At 48.4% G+C, this 18,374-nt stretch overlaps 7 protein-coding genes across 7 annotated transcripts; 2 read left to right on the top strand and 5 right to left on the bottom strand.

Moving 5' to 3' along the window:
• Nucleotides 1–596: 596 nt before the first annotated feature.
• cbhC (putative cellobiohydrolase) lies at nucleotides 597–2,449 on the top strand (the record flags this gene model as incomplete). The annotated part of the gene is made up of 8 exons (XM_057069551.1): nucleotides 597–672; nucleotides 728–796; nucleotides 863–1,187; nucleotides 1,239–1,492; nucleotides 1,548–1,685; nucleotides 1,760–2,017; nucleotides 2,095–2,336; nucleotides 2,405–2,449. The coding sequence occupies 8 exons, from the start codon at nucleotides 597–599 to the stop codon at nucleotides 2,447–2,449; spliced, it is 1,407 nt and encodes a 468-aa protein (XP_056916162.1).
• Nucleotides 2,450–3,273: 824 nt separating this feature from the next.
• N7503_010004 (putative sulfate/molybdate transporter) lies at nucleotides 3,274–4,590 on the top strand (the record flags this gene model as incomplete). The annotated part of the gene is made up of 1 exon (XM_057069550.1): nucleotides 3,274–4,590. One exon carries the CDS (start codon nucleotides 3,274–3,276, stop codon nucleotides 4,588–4,590), a length of 1,317 nt encoding a protein of 438 aa, XP_056916161.1.
• Nucleotides 4,591–4,742: 152 nt separating this feature from the next.
• On the bottom strand, nucleotides 4,743–5,747 carry N7503_010003 (NAD(P)-binding protein; the record flags this gene model as incomplete). Its single annotated transcript, XM_057069549.1, has 1 exon — nucleotides 4,743–5,747. The coding sequence occupies one exon, from the start codon at nucleotides 5,745–5,747 to the stop codon at nucleotides 4,743–4,745; it is 1,005 nt and encodes a 334-aa protein (XP_056916160.1).
• A 318-nt stretch (nucleotides 5,748–6,065) lies between these two features.
• N7503_010002 (transcription factor domain-containing protein) lies at nucleotides 6,066–8,147 on the bottom strand (the record flags this gene model as incomplete). Its single annotated transcript, XM_057069548.1, has 2 exons — nucleotides 6,066–7,424; nucleotides 7,476–8,147. The coding sequence occupies 2 exons, from the start codon at nucleotides 8,145–8,147 to the stop codon at nucleotides 6,066–6,068; spliced, it is 2,031 nt and encodes a 676-aa protein (XP_056916159.1).
• A 1,038-nt stretch (nucleotides 8,148–9,185) lies between these two features.
• Nucleotides 9,186–10,735, bottom strand: erg13A (putative hydroxymethylglutaryl-CoA synthase; the record flags this gene model as incomplete). Its single annotated transcript, XM_057069547.1, has 4 exons — nucleotides 9,186–9,329; nucleotides 9,385–10,436; nucleotides 10,508–10,610; nucleotides 10,676–10,735. The coding sequence occupies 4 exons, from the start codon at nucleotides 10,733–10,735 to the stop codon at nucleotides 9,186–9,188; spliced, it is 1,359 nt and encodes a 452-aa protein (XP_056916158.1).
• Nucleotides 10,736–11,453: 718 nt separating this feature from the next.
• N7503_010000 (SGNH/GDSL hydrolase family protein) lies at nucleotides 11,454–12,538 on the bottom strand (the record flags this gene model as incomplete). The annotated part of the gene is made up of 5 exons (XM_057069546.1): nucleotides 11,454–11,657; nucleotides 11,713–11,968; nucleotides 12,031–12,277; nucleotides 12,327–12,409; nucleotides 12,483–12,538. The coding sequence occupies 5 exons, from the start codon at nucleotides 12,536–12,538 to the stop codon at nucleotides 11,454–11,456; spliced, it is 846 nt and encodes a 281-aa protein (XP_056916157.1).
• A 545-nt stretch (nucleotides 12,539–13,083) lies between these two features.
• N7503_009999 (tRNA (34-2'-O)-methyltransferase regulator RTT10) lies at nucleotides 13,084–16,680 on the bottom strand (the record flags this gene model as incomplete). Its single annotated transcript, XM_057069545.1, has 3 exons — nucleotides 13,084–13,848; nucleotides 13,899–16,592; nucleotides 16,663–16,680. 3 exons carry the CDS (start codon nucleotides 16,678–16,680, stop codon nucleotides 13,084–13,086), a joined length of 3,477 nt encoding a protein of 1,158 aa, XP_056916156.1.
• Between the last annotated feature and the right edge of the window lie 1,694 nt (nucleotides 16,681–18,374).

The raw sequence follows: 18,374 nt of genomic DNA, 5'->3' as shown, positions 1-18,374 counted from the left end.
CAACATCTCCATTATTGAAGGCCTTGCCTCGCACCACTAACACCCGGATTATTAGGCTATGTAGCCCCCCGATCCCGTGCATCCTGCAGAGAACTTTGCCCTGCATCCGGGTAAAGAAATGCAGGGTCCTCGTGTCTGCCCTATACGCTTACCGCTTTCAATCTCCCCGTGATGTACAGAGGAGGTGCCGTTCAGGATCATGTATATTGCGATTTTATTTGTCTTCCTTCCGTGATTATATTGCAAGTTATTTGTCTTCACTAGAACTTTGGGTAGGTTGCATTTGATCGGGTCACCTTAAGTCAAGTCTGACTTTAACCTTTCAGTCTTTGACGTAGCAATGCATCTTATTCAAGCAAAACTCCTGATCTGAAATAAGTTAGCCTGGAAACTCTCGACGCTCCGCGTTGTTTTGAGATATTCGCTTCCGTGGCTATTGCGGTATTGATGTTCAGCATCATGGGTAAAGCTGATTTCAATTCGTTCCATTCTAGCGACAAACGTGTATATAAAATTGCCAATTACCCCCTGAATTTCCTGCTCCTGGATTTCAGAATTATTGAGGACATCCAGAACTACGAGAAAATTCAGTAACAATGCGTCTCACATCAGGTTTAGTGTTGGCTCTATTTTCTCCTGTCGCTTATGCCCAGCAATCACTCTATGGTCAATGTAAGGATTACTACTCTTTAATCTCCCAGAATTGATGAGTTAACTGTTCCTTTAGGCGGCGGCAGTGGATGGTCAGGGTCAACAGTGTGCACAGCACAGGCGACTTGCAGCACCTTGAATCCCTGTATGTTTTTGATTTCCCCTCTTTCTCAGGCTCCTGTCAAAACCGTAGGACTAATTGCTTGAAAAGACTATGCGCAGTGTGTTTCTGCAACTGCGACAACAAGCGCAACAAGCACAACAAGCACGACCACGGCAACCAAGACTACCATGTTGACTTCAACTTCGACCACCACTACTAAAACATCAACTGGAACTACTACTACTAAAGTATCGACTGGAACTACCACTACAGCCGCTGCTACTACAAACAGTGGCAATCCATTTAGCGGTTACCAGCTCTATGCCAACCCTTACTACTCCGCAGAGGTTTTCACGTCAGCGATTCCGTCACTGACTAGTTCTCTCGCGGCAAAAGCTAGCTCGGTCGCCAAAGTTCCATCCTTTGTTTGGCTGTAAGTGTGATTGCTGGTTCTAAAACGCGCCTCTACTCACTTCTCCAATAGTGACACGGCCGCTAAGGTTCCAACCATGGGAACTTATCTCGCCGACATCCAGTCACAGAATGCGGCCGGTGCTAGCCCTCCCATTGCGGGTATTTTTGTGGTGTATGACTTGCCAGACCGCGACTGCGCCGCTTTAGCCAGCAATGGAGAGTACTCAATTGCCGATAACGGTGTCGCCAATTACAAAGCGTACATTGACTCAATCAGAGCTCAAATTATCAAATATTCTGATGTGCAGACTATACTGGTCATTGGTTAGACCTCTAAGGCTTTACAAATAAACGTTATCACTATGCTAACTTTCAATAGAGCCCGATAGCCTCGCCAATCTTGTTACCAATCTGAATGTGGCCAAGTGTGCCAATGCTGAGAGTGCTTATCTGGAGTGCGTCAACTATGCGTTGATTCAGCTCAACCTGGCAAACGTAGCCATGTATCTTGATGCCGGTAGGGATACTCCCCTGGACTCTCTTTATTCATTTCGATTTTCCAAGAGAAATGAGCTGACATGATGTGCCTAGGACATGCCGGCTGGCTGGGCTGGTCAGCTAACCTCCAACCGGCCGCTACGCTCTTTGCCAATGTATACAAGAACGCGTCGTCACCAGCTGCTGTGCGCGGATTAGCCACTAACGTTGCTAACTATAATGCCTGGACAATCGGCACTTGTCCATCATATACATCCGGAGATTCCAACTGCGACGAAAAGCTTTATGTCAATGCCATTGCCCCTCTGCTTGAAGCTGCAGGCTTTTCTGCCCACTTCATCACCGACACTTGTAAGTAGAATTTTCAATTCTCCAGTCCTTTCTGATCCCTTTGTGGATATTACTTGGATTTTTTAACCTCTTATTAGCACGAAATGGTGTCCAGCCGACCAAGCAAAATGCCTGGGGTGACTGGTGCAATGTCATTGGTACCGGCTTTGGTGTTCGCCCCACGACAGATACTGGCGATGCGCTTGAAGATGCGTTTGTTTGGGTCAAGCCCGGCGGAGAATGTGATGGTACATCGGATACCACATCGTCACGATATGATGCACACTGCGGATATAGTGATGCCTTACAGCCAGCTCCAGAAGCCGGAACTTGGTTCGAAGTGAGTGTTAGCCCGTGTTTTGGAAGCTTGGTGATAATCATGAATGTTCCCCCGCTAATACTTCAAAGGCCTATTTTGAGCAGTTGCTTGTGAATGCCAATCCGTCTTTCTAACGAAGTTGATGGAAATGAACACTGTTGTTGGGGATATGAAGTCTCAGTATACAGTTTTGGGTAGTCATTCATCAGGGTGACATGGGATTTTTTCAGTGCGAATCAAGTCTAACTATTCCTTTGATACATATACTCAAGATTGAAAATTGGAAACTAGATATTTCCAGACTCGCTTTCTGTGTTTATCTGGCATAATGAGACGCTATTCTCAGAAAAACAGGCCAGGGAAGGGCAGGTGTCCGCTTGTACCTCTTCTCCTGTCATTTAGATACCTCAAACATGGCATTTGGTGCCATGCAGTAATTATACCTCAGACAAAATGCTGCCTGAGTTCTGAGATCGTCAATTACTAAAAAGTCCTGGTCACATGACCTCCTTCAGCGATACAGTTTCGCTAGCTTGCTGCCTGGCTGCCTGGTTGCCTGGCGGCTAAATCTCACAGGAGATCTGCACGACACGTCCTGCAATACGCTCTGGATACTTTGATGAGACGTGTGCGTGCGTGCGAGGGAAGCCATTGTACTTGCTGGGCGTAAACTCCGACGGGTCAGGCTTGATAACCTAAATTCGAGGGACAATCGAAGAGTCATCTTGCATATTGACGTGGAACAAGAGTCATATATATTACCTCAGAACAAGCTGCCCGGTTTCTATATATTAAAGAGTGTGGGTAGTGACACAGAAGTCCTGTAAACAGGATTGTTCACGCCACGTGCGGGGCCATCGGAGGTCACCGATCTTGATAAGCTCCGCATCACCCAAGCTTTCTGTTTCCTCCCCCACATCTACTGTACAGAGTCCATCTCCCAAATCCACGATCCATCATGACAGCGCAGTCATTACGGGAGATAACCGCCCATAATATCCGTACCTTCAAAACTCACTATGTCTCCGAAATATCTGGATCCCTAGGCGATCTGGGGACCTTTCTCCCCATCGCCATCGCGCTAGCAGTGAACGGCACCGTTTCCCTAGCTAGCACTCTCATTTTCTCCGGTATATACAATATTTTGACCGGGATGTATTTCGGCATCCCACTACCTGTCCAACCAATGAAAGCGATCGCTGCCGTGGCTATAGCCCGCAACTTTTCCAACGGCTCAATCTCCGCCGCCGGGATCTTCGTTGGCGCTTGTGTTCTCGTTTTCAGTGTTACCGGTCTGCTGCGCTGGTTCGCAAATGTCATTCCTATCCCTGTGATCAAAGGAATCCAGGTCGGTGCGGGCTTGTCGTTGGTTATCTCGGCTTGCGGAAGCATGCTAGCGCCCTTGGGATGGGTCGGCCCTTCTTGGGCCGATAATCGGATTTGGGCGCTTGCTGCTTTTGTTGCCCTTGTAACTACCAATATCTATCGACGTGTTCCGTATGCTTTGGCGTTATTCGCGCTTGGGCTCTTGTTCGCGATTATCCGGACTGCGCTCGCTGGCCATCTTCCTGCATTTGAAATTTGGCATCCGTTTATCGTCGTGCCGACTCCTTCACAGTGGAGGGTTGGTGCTATTGATGCTGGTATCGGCCAGATCCCACTCACCACTTTGAACTCTATCGTCGCTGTCGTTCATCTTGCACATGACCTAGTGCCGAATGTCCGCACGCCTTCGATCACGCACATCGGTTTAAGTGTCGCTGGTATGAACCTGTTGGGCTGCTGGTTTGGCGCGATGCCCGTCTGTCATGGATCTGGTGGTCTGGCAGCCCAGTATCGATTTGGTGCCCGGTCGGGTGCCAGTGTCATCTTCCTTGGCGTCCTGAAGCTCATCATTGGACTTTTGTTTGGCGAAACTCTTGTCGACTTGCTGAAACGCTTCCCGGCGGCATTCTTGGGTGTGATGGTTATCGCCGCTGGTCTTGAGCTTGTTGGTGTCGGTGAGAGCCTGAACACCTCTGCTGCCCGGGACATCGGCCAGGCTGGAAGTCACATGTTGGGAATTCCAGACCAGCACATTGGCCCTGTGCTCACCGATGAAGAGCGCAAACGACGATGGACAGTGATGATGGTGACTGTTGGCTTGTTGGTGGGATTCAAGAACGATGCCATTGGGTTCATTGCCGGCATGTTGTGTCATGCGGCTTATGAACTTCCAACATGGTGGGAGAAAGCCCGGGCCCGGTGGTCAGAGGGGCGTGTCCAACTTAGTTGAGCATTTCAGCCCATGCGAGTGACTGACATTGTTCCAATCGTCATAACCATGCGTTGAGTATCAATCTCTGTCAACATTTTATTACAGAGTATCTTATCTTTTCGGGTATATAATTTCAGCAAAACTATATAAGTGTTCTCCAATATAAATGATCATCCTTCCTGCATATACTGACGAAGAACGCTTTGTGTATGATCCCAAATCTTCCCCTGCGTCTTCTCTCGAAGCGTAGACACAACCCCCACGTTGGGCGTACAGTCACACTTGTAGTTCACAAGAAAGAGTCCATCCTCCTGCTTCCCCAGTGCATTAACACCTACCTTGCCCTTCCACGGTACACCGCGAGCCCCAAAAGCAGCGCTTGTACATTGGAATAAATGTCTTTGACCCGACTCCTCATCACTAAAAGAAAATAAACCAATAAGAGGCACAAGGAACAACCAAATAATCCAACCCATCATCGAATTCGGATCCGTTCCCCTCCACACATTCCCCGTATTCACCCACCCAGGCCAGGAATGTATAAACGTCACATCAGGATTCTCACTAGCCAGTTTCTCCATAATCATGGTATTCATACCAATATATTGCATTTGAGCCTTCATAGGTCCGAAATTCCCAGGTTTCTTCAGGTCAATATCCTCCAAGTTGATGTTCCCCCTTTCCATCCCGCCACCGAGGACACTAACAACCCTGGGAGCTTCCGCTTTCCGCAGGAGTGGAAGGAGACACAACATGAACATGATTCGTGAGTAGTACGCCAGACTCTGGGTAATTTCCAAGCCCTCGATAGTCTCCATTCGTGCGCCGAATGGTGCGTAACCCGTCGTAATGAATAATAAGTCGAGGCGCGACTCTTTCTTTGCGATAACCTCGCATACTCGCTTTGTTTCTGCCAGGAGTGAGACTTCGCCTTCGGTCCAGATAATTTCTGCACGGGGGTTTATAGCCTGTAATTCCTGGATGAAGGCATGCGTGCGCTCCGATGAACACTTGCGCCCGATAAAGTAGATTCTTATGCTCGTGCCCGTAGCGACTAAGGCTTTGATTGTGATTTTTCCGATGCCTGATGTACCGCCGACGAATATGGCGATACGGGGAGCAGTGGATTCGCTGATGAGTGCGTTGGAAGCTTGAATTTCCTTGTAGGTAACCATTATCGCGATGGATGAGGTCAAGTACGGAATTATTCCGGGGTGGGCATGTGGCAGCGTGAGTCAAGCAGCTATCTCAATCAGTGCCTGTAATGATCATGGAAAATACAGAGGTCCTTGAGTCATTTATTGCACTGCCTTGAAGGGGAGAAGCACTCGATAGTACGGGAAAGCTCCGGAGGGGTATTCTCAGCCTTGTCAGGTCATCCGGAATTCGTCCGCAATTCGTCCGCTTACAGAGACTCATTGCGAAGTTGATAAATGAAATTTGAACTATTCCAGATAATTCCGTGATATATTGAAGAGTCCCATATTTCGTAATTATAGTAAGCCCGCCATGACGCGTGTTAATGCCTCATCCTCCGCCTGGAATGCGTCCAAGGCATTCGGTGATCGGCCAGTACCACAGTTTGACATCCCAATATTTACACCGGTCGTAAAGTCTGCGCCAGCCCTCGGATCAAAGTATAGTCCACCCGCAATCTCAAAGAAGCTACTGAGATCTTCACACTCATTGGAGTCTGCCTCCGCTGCTGTACCAGGCGAGAGAGGCCAAAACGTGGCGGAGGATTGTTGTGGAGTCGACATGCCAGGCGTTTGATAGAGACTTGGTGGGTTATGAAGCGATGGAGAATCAACGTTGGAAGAGACCGGGGTAGATTCCCATGGTATGCGAGATTCGACTTGCCTTGACCGAGGGACACCGGAGTTCGAATCGGCGACCATAGAAGGGCCCGAAATTGAACGAGAACCTCGGGATCGTCTATCCGATGGCTGGCGACCGGCGTTCTTTTGCCAGTTTACGTTGAGCTGAATTCGCTTCAGACTGCGGATGATTTTTTGCAGACGCCGAGATGTACGAGCCCGCGTGGCTGAGCGGCGCACCATGTCAACTGCTGTGTAGAATTCTGGTCGACAGGCCTGACTGAAACGGGCCGGGGCATGTAGCACAGCCAGAAACAGGGCTGCAAGAGCCGATATCAAGAAGTAGTTGAAGGGCTCCGGCCACTGGAAATAGACGTTGGAGACACGGCTGAAGTAATCCAGCATATGAACCGTACTTTTAGCCGTCTCCACTGCAGTTGAGGCTCCAGGCAGGTCTTCTGCAATCCGTTCACTACTCATGAGATTTTGCCGATATACCAGAATTCGAAGCTGATTGGCTTGTAGGGCAAGAAGCACCTGCAGCATCATAGCTCGATCGGTGTGTTCTGGTCCTGCAGAAGAGCGCCAGGTTGGGTCGAATCGCAACTCCTTTGGAATCGAGTGAACCCACTGCTGGACCTGTGCATCTAGAAATGCGCATCTCTCTGCTGTGGCCTCTCGCGACCTGTTGGGCCAGCCAACGACCAATCCCCAAACCTTCGTGCTAAGTCGGGAATACGAAATCATACATGTCAAGTAAGGGGTGGAATGACCCGGCTCCGGTAGGTTGGTATCCATGTCTGACTCTTGAATGGCAAAAGGGAGACCGGTTCCAAAACACCATTTCCGATCTAGTACATAGATGCACCAGAATAATCGACTTGCCCACATCCACTCCAACGCACCTGGGAATACACCTCCTGTCTTGTGCCAAGTATCCTGACGGTGTAGACCAAGCTCCATACTACCTCGGGCCGCCATGCCGGTTAAGCGCCAGGCAATGACTTCGTCGTCGCGATACGAATGAAATATAGACTGTGTCCATTAGATGGAAGTTCATCATCTGCAAGTAGAATGAAAACTTACCAGCAAACACAAGATAAGAATCTCCTTCATATCAACCTCCGCTACCTTGAGCCGACTGGCAAAGCGGTCCTCGACACTATTTGCCAGCTGCGCCGCACGCTCACTTCGACCATGGGATTCGACAAGCAGGGCGGTGGCCAACAAAATCTTCAGCACCTGAATGTCTCGAGCATGAAACCAATCTTGGTCCGAATCTGGCAGTACCCGACCCGACCCACGGTCGATAGCTGGATTATACTGATGGTGAAACTCCACAACATATGTACGCAGACTAGCCAAATCGACACAAGGGTACATGATACCAACGGTATCCTCGTAGACTTGCACCAGCCGTAAGATCTCCTCCAGACCCAGGCCCATCAGTGGATCTCCAGAACCCACATCAAATTTTTCACCCGATGCCGCAGGACTAGGAGCAGTTGTTGAAAGGTCAAAGTCCTCTTCCTCGTCATCGTTGCCGTTGTCTCCAAGGTTGGTGTCCGCGGAACCGAGCCGACGCTGGCGACCGAGCCCAAACTCAGCACTTGTCGGACCAACATATGTAGGTGATTTAGGAGCAGTAAGAATGCGGTGTAACCCAACTGCTGCAGCAGTCCCTCGTGCCGATAGGTTTGGGGAATCAGCTGGACTGTTTCCTTCGAGTTCACGGAGCCGAGCGGAAATAGTGCGCATCTCCCGCTGTAAGGACTCCAATTGCTGATTAACAGCGTCGAACCTGGTGTTTACCCTGTGTCAAGTTAGTTCTCTGAGTCATGATGAGCGTCCAGCCGCAGGCTGACAGTGAAGAACTTTACGAGTCCTTGTAGGGGTCGCACAGATCATCCTTAAAATCGCCCTCCGGCGTAGCTGCGACCGGCCGGTGCGCCGCATAAACGCAAGGAATATCGTCTCGAGCACACCGAGTGCAGGTAATTCCTCCGCTGCATTTCAACTTGCGTCTTTTGCATTCGTTGCTGGGGCGGTTAGCATCTCGGCAACTCGGAACTGAAGCGCCACTGACTCAAAGACATACCATGCGACTTGTGTATATTTGGCCCTCTTTCTTGGTCTCTGTTGATTTAGTTCATCATCGCGCCTTGATGAGTCAGGTGTCATGATGTTTTATCCTCTCTGCTTGATGCAGTTTTACTGGTGGGTGAGGCAAAGGAGAAAGTGTGAACGGAACAGCGGAATTGGCGAGGCTTATCATCACTGATAACGCTTCCCACAGTCAAAAAGTGGAGCTCTCGATACCTTTGATCTTGCATTCAACTCTGCTGTAGACTGCAGGCAGACGCATTTTGGTCGCTGTGGTTCGCCAGAGGATACTTTTAAACAGAGGTACCGATGAACTAGACAGAAAATCGTAGAAATTATCAACGAAACCTCGGGGCTTAAAACAAAGATCAAGAACCATGCCTAGGGCCAACCTAACTGTCAACATGTAACCATCTTTTTACCGGTGTTTCTAAGCGTCAAGCTCAAGCTAAAACGAAATTCAAGATTTGAAGGTCCCAATATCTTTCTGTTTACATAAGGCTTCGAAATTTCTAGATTGAATGCTTCATTGACGGTAAGCGCATAGAGAAGACTGGCGAAGTACATGGTTTCCAGGACTTTAGTATCGAGGCAAAGCCCTCCAACGATATGCGATCGTCAAATGCACCCATGTTTTCGGACTTTCAAGTAATCATAACATCTTACATGTCCATGAGCAGGGTCCCCTTTTGTTCATGCATTCGGCTTTTTCTCATAGCGTCGTCGGAACATTTCGTCCACGTGGGTAAGGTAATAGGTACCTGGAGCTAGGCTATCGACGCTTCCAATAGGGTTATAACAGTTCTTCTGGTAGGCATTTTCCCGAATTTTACACATCTATCATTGTCAGAAACTTCAAATAAGCCATACAAGGTAGAAAGGACAAGCTTACCTCGTTATAGAACTCCGGTGAGACCGCAGTGCGAGCCTCCAAACGCTCATTTAGCCGGACCCGCTCTGAAATCTCGGAAGTATTCCCCTTGACCCGCAGGCTAAAGAGAGTGCTGGCCAGACCACTGCCATAACTGAAAACCCCAATACGCTTGCCCTGCAGTTCCTCGCTAGAAACATTGCTCAACAAGCTCAGCAGCCCAGAGTAGACACTAGCAGTGTACATGTTTCCGCAGTTGGTGGGCGCCGTAAGAGATGGCTGGACACGCTTGAAAAAATGTTCCTTGGTCAACCCGATACAGGACTTCTCAATCTCTTTATCCGTCAGAGATGCGGTGTACTCAACATCGCGGACCGCCACCGGAATCTCATCAAATTGTTCAGGCTCCGCCCGGAAATCATTGAACAACAAACGGCCATAGGCCTTGGAGACGAGCTTGCAGTTAGGCGCATGGAAAGCGAAATAGTCAAAGGTATTCAAAAAGCTGCCTCTGTCAGTCGCAAATCCATTTGCGAGTTCAGCGCTTTTCGCCGATTTCGCCCGGTAACGTTCATAGCAATTATCCAATGCCTGCAGGTAGCATGTGTTGGAGAAGTGTCCATCAACAATGGGGTACTCGGATTTGAAATCTCCTTTATAGAAGTCGTAGACGTGCTTCATGTATGTTCCACGAAAGGGTTCCAGCACAATGGGCGCATCGGCACCGATCAGCATGGCTACACAGCCTGCACCGCCTGTCGGGCGGGCGGCAGGTTTATCGTACAAAGCGATGTCGCCCGCTACGACGATTGCATCGCGACCGTCCCAGGCAGAAGATTCGACCCAGTTGACTGCGTTCAAAAAGGCATTGGTTCCACCGTAGCAAGCGTTATAGGTGTCGACTCCCTCAATGTCTGTGTTTTCGCCGAACAGTTGCATGAGCACCGACTTGCATGACTTTGATTTGTCGAGGAGGGTTTCGGTTCCCACTTCTAAGCGACCAACTGTGGTTGGGTCAATCTTGTACTTTTCAAGTAGAGAGGAGGCTGCTGTGAGTGCCATGGAATAGAGATCTATGAATGTGACCACATATGTTAGCATGGTGTATGGTCTTGAGTTCTCTTAAGATGATGTGGTAGCTTACCCTCACGGTCATCACAGAAGCTCATCTTCTGCTGACCCAGTCCAATAGTGAACTTCCCGGTACTAGCACCCAGATAGGTCTCAAGCTCAGTTTGTGACACATACTGAAGAAATATATGTCAGTGGCTTGAAGAATTTGGCGGCAGAGTGAAGGTAGAGGAGTACAGACGCGACTAGGAAAATAAATCTCCATGGCCTTGATGCCCACATTCTGCGCGTTGGAGGTCATGATGTTCGAAAATGGAGTGAATTATGTAAAGAACAAAATATTCGGTGGTGAAAGAGACTGATGGAGATGAAAAGACATATGTCTAAGTTTACGAGACACCTTATATGCTTCCAAGATCTATTCAACTGTTTGACTGATAGTTTCCAGTCACAGGACTGTACTAATAGATACGGCGTAGCCATATCAATGACTGCGCCTCACGATGGGGCTTCTTGGAATCCTGTGAGATTATTGGTTCCTGTGACAAATGCTACGGTGTATATTCAAGCATCACTTCGTTCTACTTGAACCACAAGATGATTCTATACAAATCAATAAACTGATTCCAGTAATATTATAAATTATCTGATAGCCCATAGTCGAGCCGAGCCGATCTATCTCGGGCACGCAATCAATGGCTGATAAAACTGATGCCAATCCCGAACTCCTCATGGTCAACTAAAGAAGGACCGAGTGATTGGCAATCTACTTTAGGCAGCGCCATTATTGTCTCATAAAGATTAGTACCCACGTGCTGGCTGATCCTGACACGTATCCCTTCGTCCGGATAATGTTTGTTTGATAGCGGCCTTCCACCTGGCGGCGTGTTTGGATTGAAGAAGAGATTAGAAGGAGTCTTATCGTGAGCCTAAGCAACGAATTCGAACATTCAGTGGAAAAGGCTGAATATGGACACCATTGAACAGTCCGTTGCTCCCCGAATCCTTATTCCCGCAGACTACCACGCTCTAAACGGAGAGAGGTATTTCTTCATATCCCTAGCCTGCAACGCGTGATACTTCAATCCAGGATGATAATCATTCCACCAGATACAGCTTGTTCCATCATCATCAATGCATGTATTATTCGGGTATCCGTATTTATGTGGATCATCCAAAACGCCAGTCATAAAATTCCAAGAATTGTAAATGACGGTTTGGATCTGCAAAAGTCAGCCATTACACTATTCTTTTCCGAGGTTAAATCAGTGTGCTTACCTCTGGATGATCATCTTGAAATCCCAACACCATCAGCTTGAGATGCTCATTAAAAACCGAGAGCCACGCCGCGTGCTCTTGTGACGCCTCTAACCCTTGATCCAAAATATACGGACTGCGGCTAGTCGGCGGGACATTCAAAAAGAGGAATTTCCGCCCTCCCTTCGCATAAATTTGCTCCACAAGCAATTTGTACTCGGCCATGAGCTCTGGTACGAGAACACTGGCGTTCTCACTAGCATATGCCCAGCCGACGCTGTAGAGATTGTCAGTGTCAGCAATAAGACTCTAGAGCTGATACTTGGGATGACTAATTACTCGTTGATTCCAATCCAAAAACCGAAGACGGTGTTTTCAGAGCCCCATGGCGCTATCGCAGGTTTATCACCGTATACTGATAGAAATGTCTGAACTTGTGTCGCCATGTCTTCCACTCCAGCATCGATAATGTCATTGTCAATTGTTGCTCCTCCTACTGCGAGGTTGTAACTCAAGACGAGTGAGTCGTTATCTGCTGTCGTTAGGTCGCCTATCCAGTTGATACCCCCTCCTGTTGTACCCGTGCCTGAGCGATGTTAATATCATGAGCTAAAAGTGGTGTGGATTCCACTCACCCAGTGCCGGATTCCCCATCGGGTCTTGAGGCGTTGCTTGTTCGCCGTACACATCGAAGCTAGTCATGCTGTACGAATCGCCACTAAATATCTGAACTTAGACCCTGTTCGATAAACCAAACTTGAACTTAATTGTGAGTGGTTGTGGCATCCTACAAGGTAAAGAAGTAGGTAGGCAATGCCTTAATTCCTAAATGTGACGCTGCAGCCATGGTGAGACCAGTGGCCCAGCAAAGCAATCTGCTTATCATCTCAAATGGGGTCTTATTTAGCACTTGGGACAGATTGTTGGAGCCAAACAAATGTTTTGTTGACAATATTTGCCCAGGGGGAATTTAGCCCGCCCTTCAACCTTATCTACTCATCAACTGTGAATGGTCTGGCGGCGAGTTATTGTATCACACACTATTTCCTGATTGTCGGATTTTTGCCACGGACATCATTCCGCAATTATCAGTCGATCTCCTTGTTTATCCGAAACTCTCCCCAGGTCGAACGGCAAAGCCTCCGTTTACTGCGGGGTCGGCCAGTTCTATGTCGCCCACCACATCATGCAAGTTATTATTCCATCAATGCGACCTCAATATAGTCCCTGCATGTATGTATGACCCCTCTTGGGCTAAGCTCTTTCTGCAACGGGCTCGGTGCTCAATCCGACCCGCAGGCCCGGAATATTTAAAAATCTTGTGAAAGAAGACAAAGACTTTTAGATATTCATCAATATGTACATTAATACATCGCTCCGTCATATATATCATCATGGTTTTATCTTCAGAAGCTCAATACCAACGCCACCGACCAGTAGCGTGGCATAGCTTTCTTCAGATGAAGGTACGCTGGAGTCTGACCTACGGACCAGACCCATAGAAGAGATATCAGCCACGGCACTGTACCTGTCTTGGACAAAGTGGGCTTCAATGTTTCTGGAACTTTGAGAGAGAGGAGCAGTAATCGACCAAATCTTGACGCGGTGATCGTTTCCTGCCGAGGCCAAAATAATATTCGCAGTTTCAATCCCGACATCGTTCGCCTTAGAATGTGTCTGGCTCAGAACCTTGATAGCCGTGATTGAGGCTGCATGTGCATCTGGGATGGAGATGGTCGAAACGTGTGTATCGGCGTCCGCCGTTTGGTTCGGGTCAGTTCCCAAAAGTGATATTGACAACGAATTATCATCACCACCAGACACAATCATAGTTCTTGTGTCAGACAACAAAACTAATTCCATGGCCTTAATGCTGTTAGAATGGGCAACATGCCTGTTCTCACAAGTAATATCCTCAGGGGATGTTTCCGGGTCAAATTGCCCGATGGCTTTCAAAGAGGAGGAGCCGATTGTGTAAAATCGCTTCAGGGTATCGGTAAGATCCCACAACGTGAAGTATCCGTCTGTAGCGGCCGTCACGAGCGTGACAGAAGACCCTTGGATGATGAAGCGTCCTTGTGTCAAACAATTCGTCATGTATTTTCCTCGGGCCAGAAGCGTGAAAGTATCGTTATTTTGCGGCGAGTAGTGGAAGATCTACTGATATTAGCATGTTTATCGTCGATGTCATATAGGGAAATAATAACCTTAATGGTAGAGTTCGAAAGAGTGAGGCATAAGAGGAAGCCAGATCCTTCTCCTTCGTCTACCTCCACCACATCAAAGCTTGTGATACGAAGCTCAGAACTTGGGTCATCTTTCGGACAAACTGCTGCTAGGATTGTAGCAATTCCAAACGAAGGGATCCATCGGACTCTCCATATGAAAAATTCTTCACAGGCAGCACTCGTGAATAGATACTTTCCACATTTCGACCATGAAGCTTCTTGAACACCAGAGTCGTGTGTGCTCAGAACACGAAGAGTCTGCACAGATCCCCAAGGGCCTGTAGTGGGAGTATCTAGAATGGTGGAAATTCGGATCGTGGTATCTTCGGCCCCGGTGACAATAAGAGGTGGGGCATCGTTGGTCCCATTCAAGCCATCCATGGCCTTAATTTCTCTACCATGGCCTCCTGCTCGAACCAAGCAATTGACATCATGCCGAATGCGTTGACTGGCAAGAGAAGGCCCCTCTCTCCAAACGAGGAGATCGCCATTTCCCCCCTTGATGCGTCGTTGGAAGCCCCATGGCCTGCGAGTGCCTCCAGATCCAATTGAAGTGATGTCTGTCCCTTTCGACTCGTTTCGTAAAACAAAATCCTGAGATTTGAACCCATACATCATCAAATCACCAGTCAGCTCGTCAAAGTATGCCCCTTCAATGTTTCCACCGAGTGCCGACTCTGTCCTATGCACAGTGGTGAGAGTGACCGCATCACCTCTCTCCTTGCCAATCTTCACTTCATGGACACAGTATTTTCCATCACGTCCACATGTCAATACGTATTCCAGATCTGAACTATCCGAGGCTTTCACGGAGGAAAGTGTTTGGATGTGGTTTGTACCGTTGTGACCATGGACACGTCGGTCAACAAGGAGAGGACCAGTGGAAACTTCAGGATTTCCGACCGGGTGTACTGATAAGCCACCAAGCCTGGACCCTAGCAGCAAGTACTCGCCATTCCCGATGAGAGAAGCAGAGGCCACATCATACGGTACCTGAGGCAAAACGATTGAGGTGGCTTCCACCTTAGGGCGATCACTGCTCCACTCCGAGATCGTCACCAATGTTGCAAAATCATCCTTAGCATAAGAAGCGACAAAAAATATTTTCTCGGTTGGAGCTCCGAGATCAATATCGCGCTGCTGAAGCACTAAAAGTTCCATTGGTCGCCCGGCTAGATCAATGAGTTCAGAGACCGATTTGAGACTGTGATTGTACAACCAAACCTTTCCTCGAGGATCACTTATCAATGCAAGGCCTTTATCGGGGATTCCGGTTATCAGTGAAATCAAGCCAATATCTTCTCTGGTATGCAAAGGTTCCCATGTGATGTTGGCATCAAGTCCTTGGCTGACGTTTCCAATCTGAAGCTGGCTTGCTTTGTTGCACATAATGAGGCAATCCTCAGCAACGAAGGCGAAATGTTGAACGCAGCTGGTTTTGGCACTCTTTTCTTTCACTATAGACTTTTTGGGTGTCGGTGAGGGTCGAACTTCGTCAATCTTGAAATTTCTCAGTGCTCCATCGGCACCTCCTGTGTAAACCACAGTCTCATCGCCGCGACGGCAAAGATCCATCGACCAGATATGCTTCCCTAAGTGTGCATCTGACGAGAAGTCCTTGCGTAATTCGTATTTTGTAGTCCCTTGGGATGATGACTCCCAGGTCAAATCCCACACAATACATGTAGCATCCTCACCCCGAGTCACGAGACCGATCTTAGAGGAGTCTTGAGATATGTTCGATCGAAAGCCGATACTCCATATACGAGCAGCATGTCCAAATGCCTGCGCGATGCAAGACTCAGTCCCAGTCCCTGAATCAGCGCCATCTGTGGCACCAAAGCCCGTGCTTCGGAGGTCAAACCCGTCTGTAGAGTACGCCGAAGGATCATGGGCAGACTTGTGTTCACAGTCAGAAATGTCCCAGATTCGCACTGTTCGGTCATCACTGCAACTGGCCAGAACACGACCTGGCTTTCCCCCGGTCATTGATGAGATCATAGGCGATATTTGCACACCAAAGACAGTTCCGTCGTGTCCGGTGAAGAAGTGGTGAATTGATCCAAACGCTTTGTTTTGGGTTATTTCGCTGGCATCCATGAAGCAGGACCAAACAATGATCTCTCCAAAGATGGTTCCCGCTGCAATGAGCACATGGGTCGGTGACAGTGCAACCAGGTCAGCCGCACACAAAATAGACTTGACACTCGTTGAAAGTTGGTAGATATTGATCACTGACTGGCCCGGAGATTCGGAGCTAGGCGTGAGCTTTAAACACAAAATTGAGTTATTGGCAGTGATCAAGTACGCCGCGTCTGGCTGATCCTTCACTGCCGCACAGCCGCTCATGACCCAATCTGGAGCAAGGAACTCTGAAGACGAAACGGATACTTTGATTCCACCATTCGAGTCTGATCTCAGATCAACCACCCGCAATGACTGGCCACCCCAAATGATGAATCGAACATGCTTTGGGTCACTATCATCTTGCTCTTCCGACAATGAAATGAATCCATGTAGGTTGTTGCGTTTGAAGACCCGCACTTGGGTCACTACATCCCCAGATTCATCGTCAACGACGCGTAAGAATGGGCCTTGGCCTTGAAGAATGAGATTCCGGCTACCCCAAGAGAGTGCTTTCAATGCTGTAGTTGGCACACAAGCATCGATGTGCTGTGATATGGAGTCAGTGGAACCAAGTTTAATTGCAGGCAATCCTTCTTCCTTTCTAGTATGCACAAACCTCAAGAGATAAAGACATTTTCCCCGGTATCCCTCGGATCATCAACGCCGTAGCACGTCTCAATTCGTCTGTTCTTCTTTCTATCTTTCTCGTTCAAAATCCCACTTTCCTCTCATTATCTAATTCTTGCCCGCACTAGTCCCGAAATGGACGTCTTATCACACGTGATCATATGCCACTTTCTGACTTTTACCTTGTTGCCTTGCTGCCTTGCCGCCTGAATTACATGGCGTCAATATATGCTGCTTGAGCTCAGTTTGTTTTCTCCTTTATTTTCGATTTATTTTTCTTGAAATATTTGGAACATTCGGTACTAATCCATTTTGATTACTAGTTGGTTTCCAAGGCGCGACCATCGGCTTCTCCGCCCCTTGGTCTAGCCTTTCTTCACCATGATGCTAAATATATTATGGGGAAACAGATCATTGACGAACACCTGCGAAGATGAAACAAATCTTGCCCCCATCCTCTTTATAAATGTGTTAACATCTTCAAGTCCGCATGGAATTTATCTTTTAGGGGGCATTCAGGTACCCGTGCGAATTACCAGGGTGCGTGCCGTGCCGCGCAGCACCTACCTTGGATAACAACTCCGTTAAATGGGCCACGAACATGGTTCCATCCAAAAAATGACAGCGACCTCGGGCCACTTGAACCGGGGCCCCCTATCCCCCACGAATCCACTATCAATATATTTTATCCCGATGAGTGTATAGCCAAGTCACTATCCACGAGTCCAGCGGAGTATTGTTAGAACCCGCCACGTTTGCAGGTCTTGGAAGCATGGCGCTAAGATGAAACACCGGAATCATACGGGATAAGGGCTAGATTCCGCAGAGTTCGAATGTTTGCGCTGTGGCGGATCCACTTTTCACTAGAGCAATTTCGACATTCCACAATGGCCTGGCCACATGTTTTAGGAGATGGCAGGTGCATGGTATAAGATGTTTTAGTCTCCCAATATTTAGGGACGATCGATGGTTCTATTGACTCCATGGATAGTTACTAATAGTGATGGCGTGTATATTTGGGCGATCTGCTACCGATGCGTACAGGCCAAGCTTTCCACGAGGTGTTTAAGAGTCTACGTAAGCTAAATCTCTTGGAAATACGGCCCCACTCTCTCAGCCCATATTTGTGGCTCATGTCGAGGGAAAAAGAAAGGCAGCGAAAACACCCAGGCAGAAATATGGCTGCGAATTTGAATTTTCATAGTGGATCGTACCACCAAGTGCTTCACAGTGGTAAGCTCAAGCCCCCCTGGACAGCCATGAAAAGCTTCATGAAAGTTCTAGCTTCTGATGCATCGGGACGCAAATTTCAGCCCTAAACGCAGGACAAGCAACACCGCTCATTCCCGGGAGATAATGACCGACCGTAGACTAGATCAAGCACTAATTGGCCCCTCTACGCTCGAGCCCGATACACGTACGCCTAGATTTTCACGTTTCGTGGCGGCGCCCAATGGCTACTCGGCAGTGGCTTCCTGCCATTTCCACCTCGAAATTGACTACTGACGATCCGCCAATCACCCGTTTGGACGAGTCTTCGGACAATTCCACTTGATAGCTCACGATTGGCAGCCCACCTCGTTTTGGGGCGAAAGGGGAATGGTCGCCCGAGCACTTTCGCTTGGAGTATAGTCTAATGGGCGGCGTACGCAACGGCTTTAGCCCAATATGCCTATCTAGCGAGGCCTTCCCCTTGTTTCA

This window comes from Penicillium pulvis (genome assembly GCF_028828015.1).
Source record: "Penicillium pulvis strain IBT 33274 chromosome Unknown scaffold_8_segment0_segment0, whole genome shotgun sequence".
Lineage (NCBI taxonomy): Eukaryota > Fungi > Ascomycota > Eurotiomycetes > Eurotiales > Aspergillaceae > Penicillium > Penicillium pulvis.
Note: the sequence above shows the minus strand (reverse complement) of the source record. Positions and strands in the feature narration are given on the sequence as shown.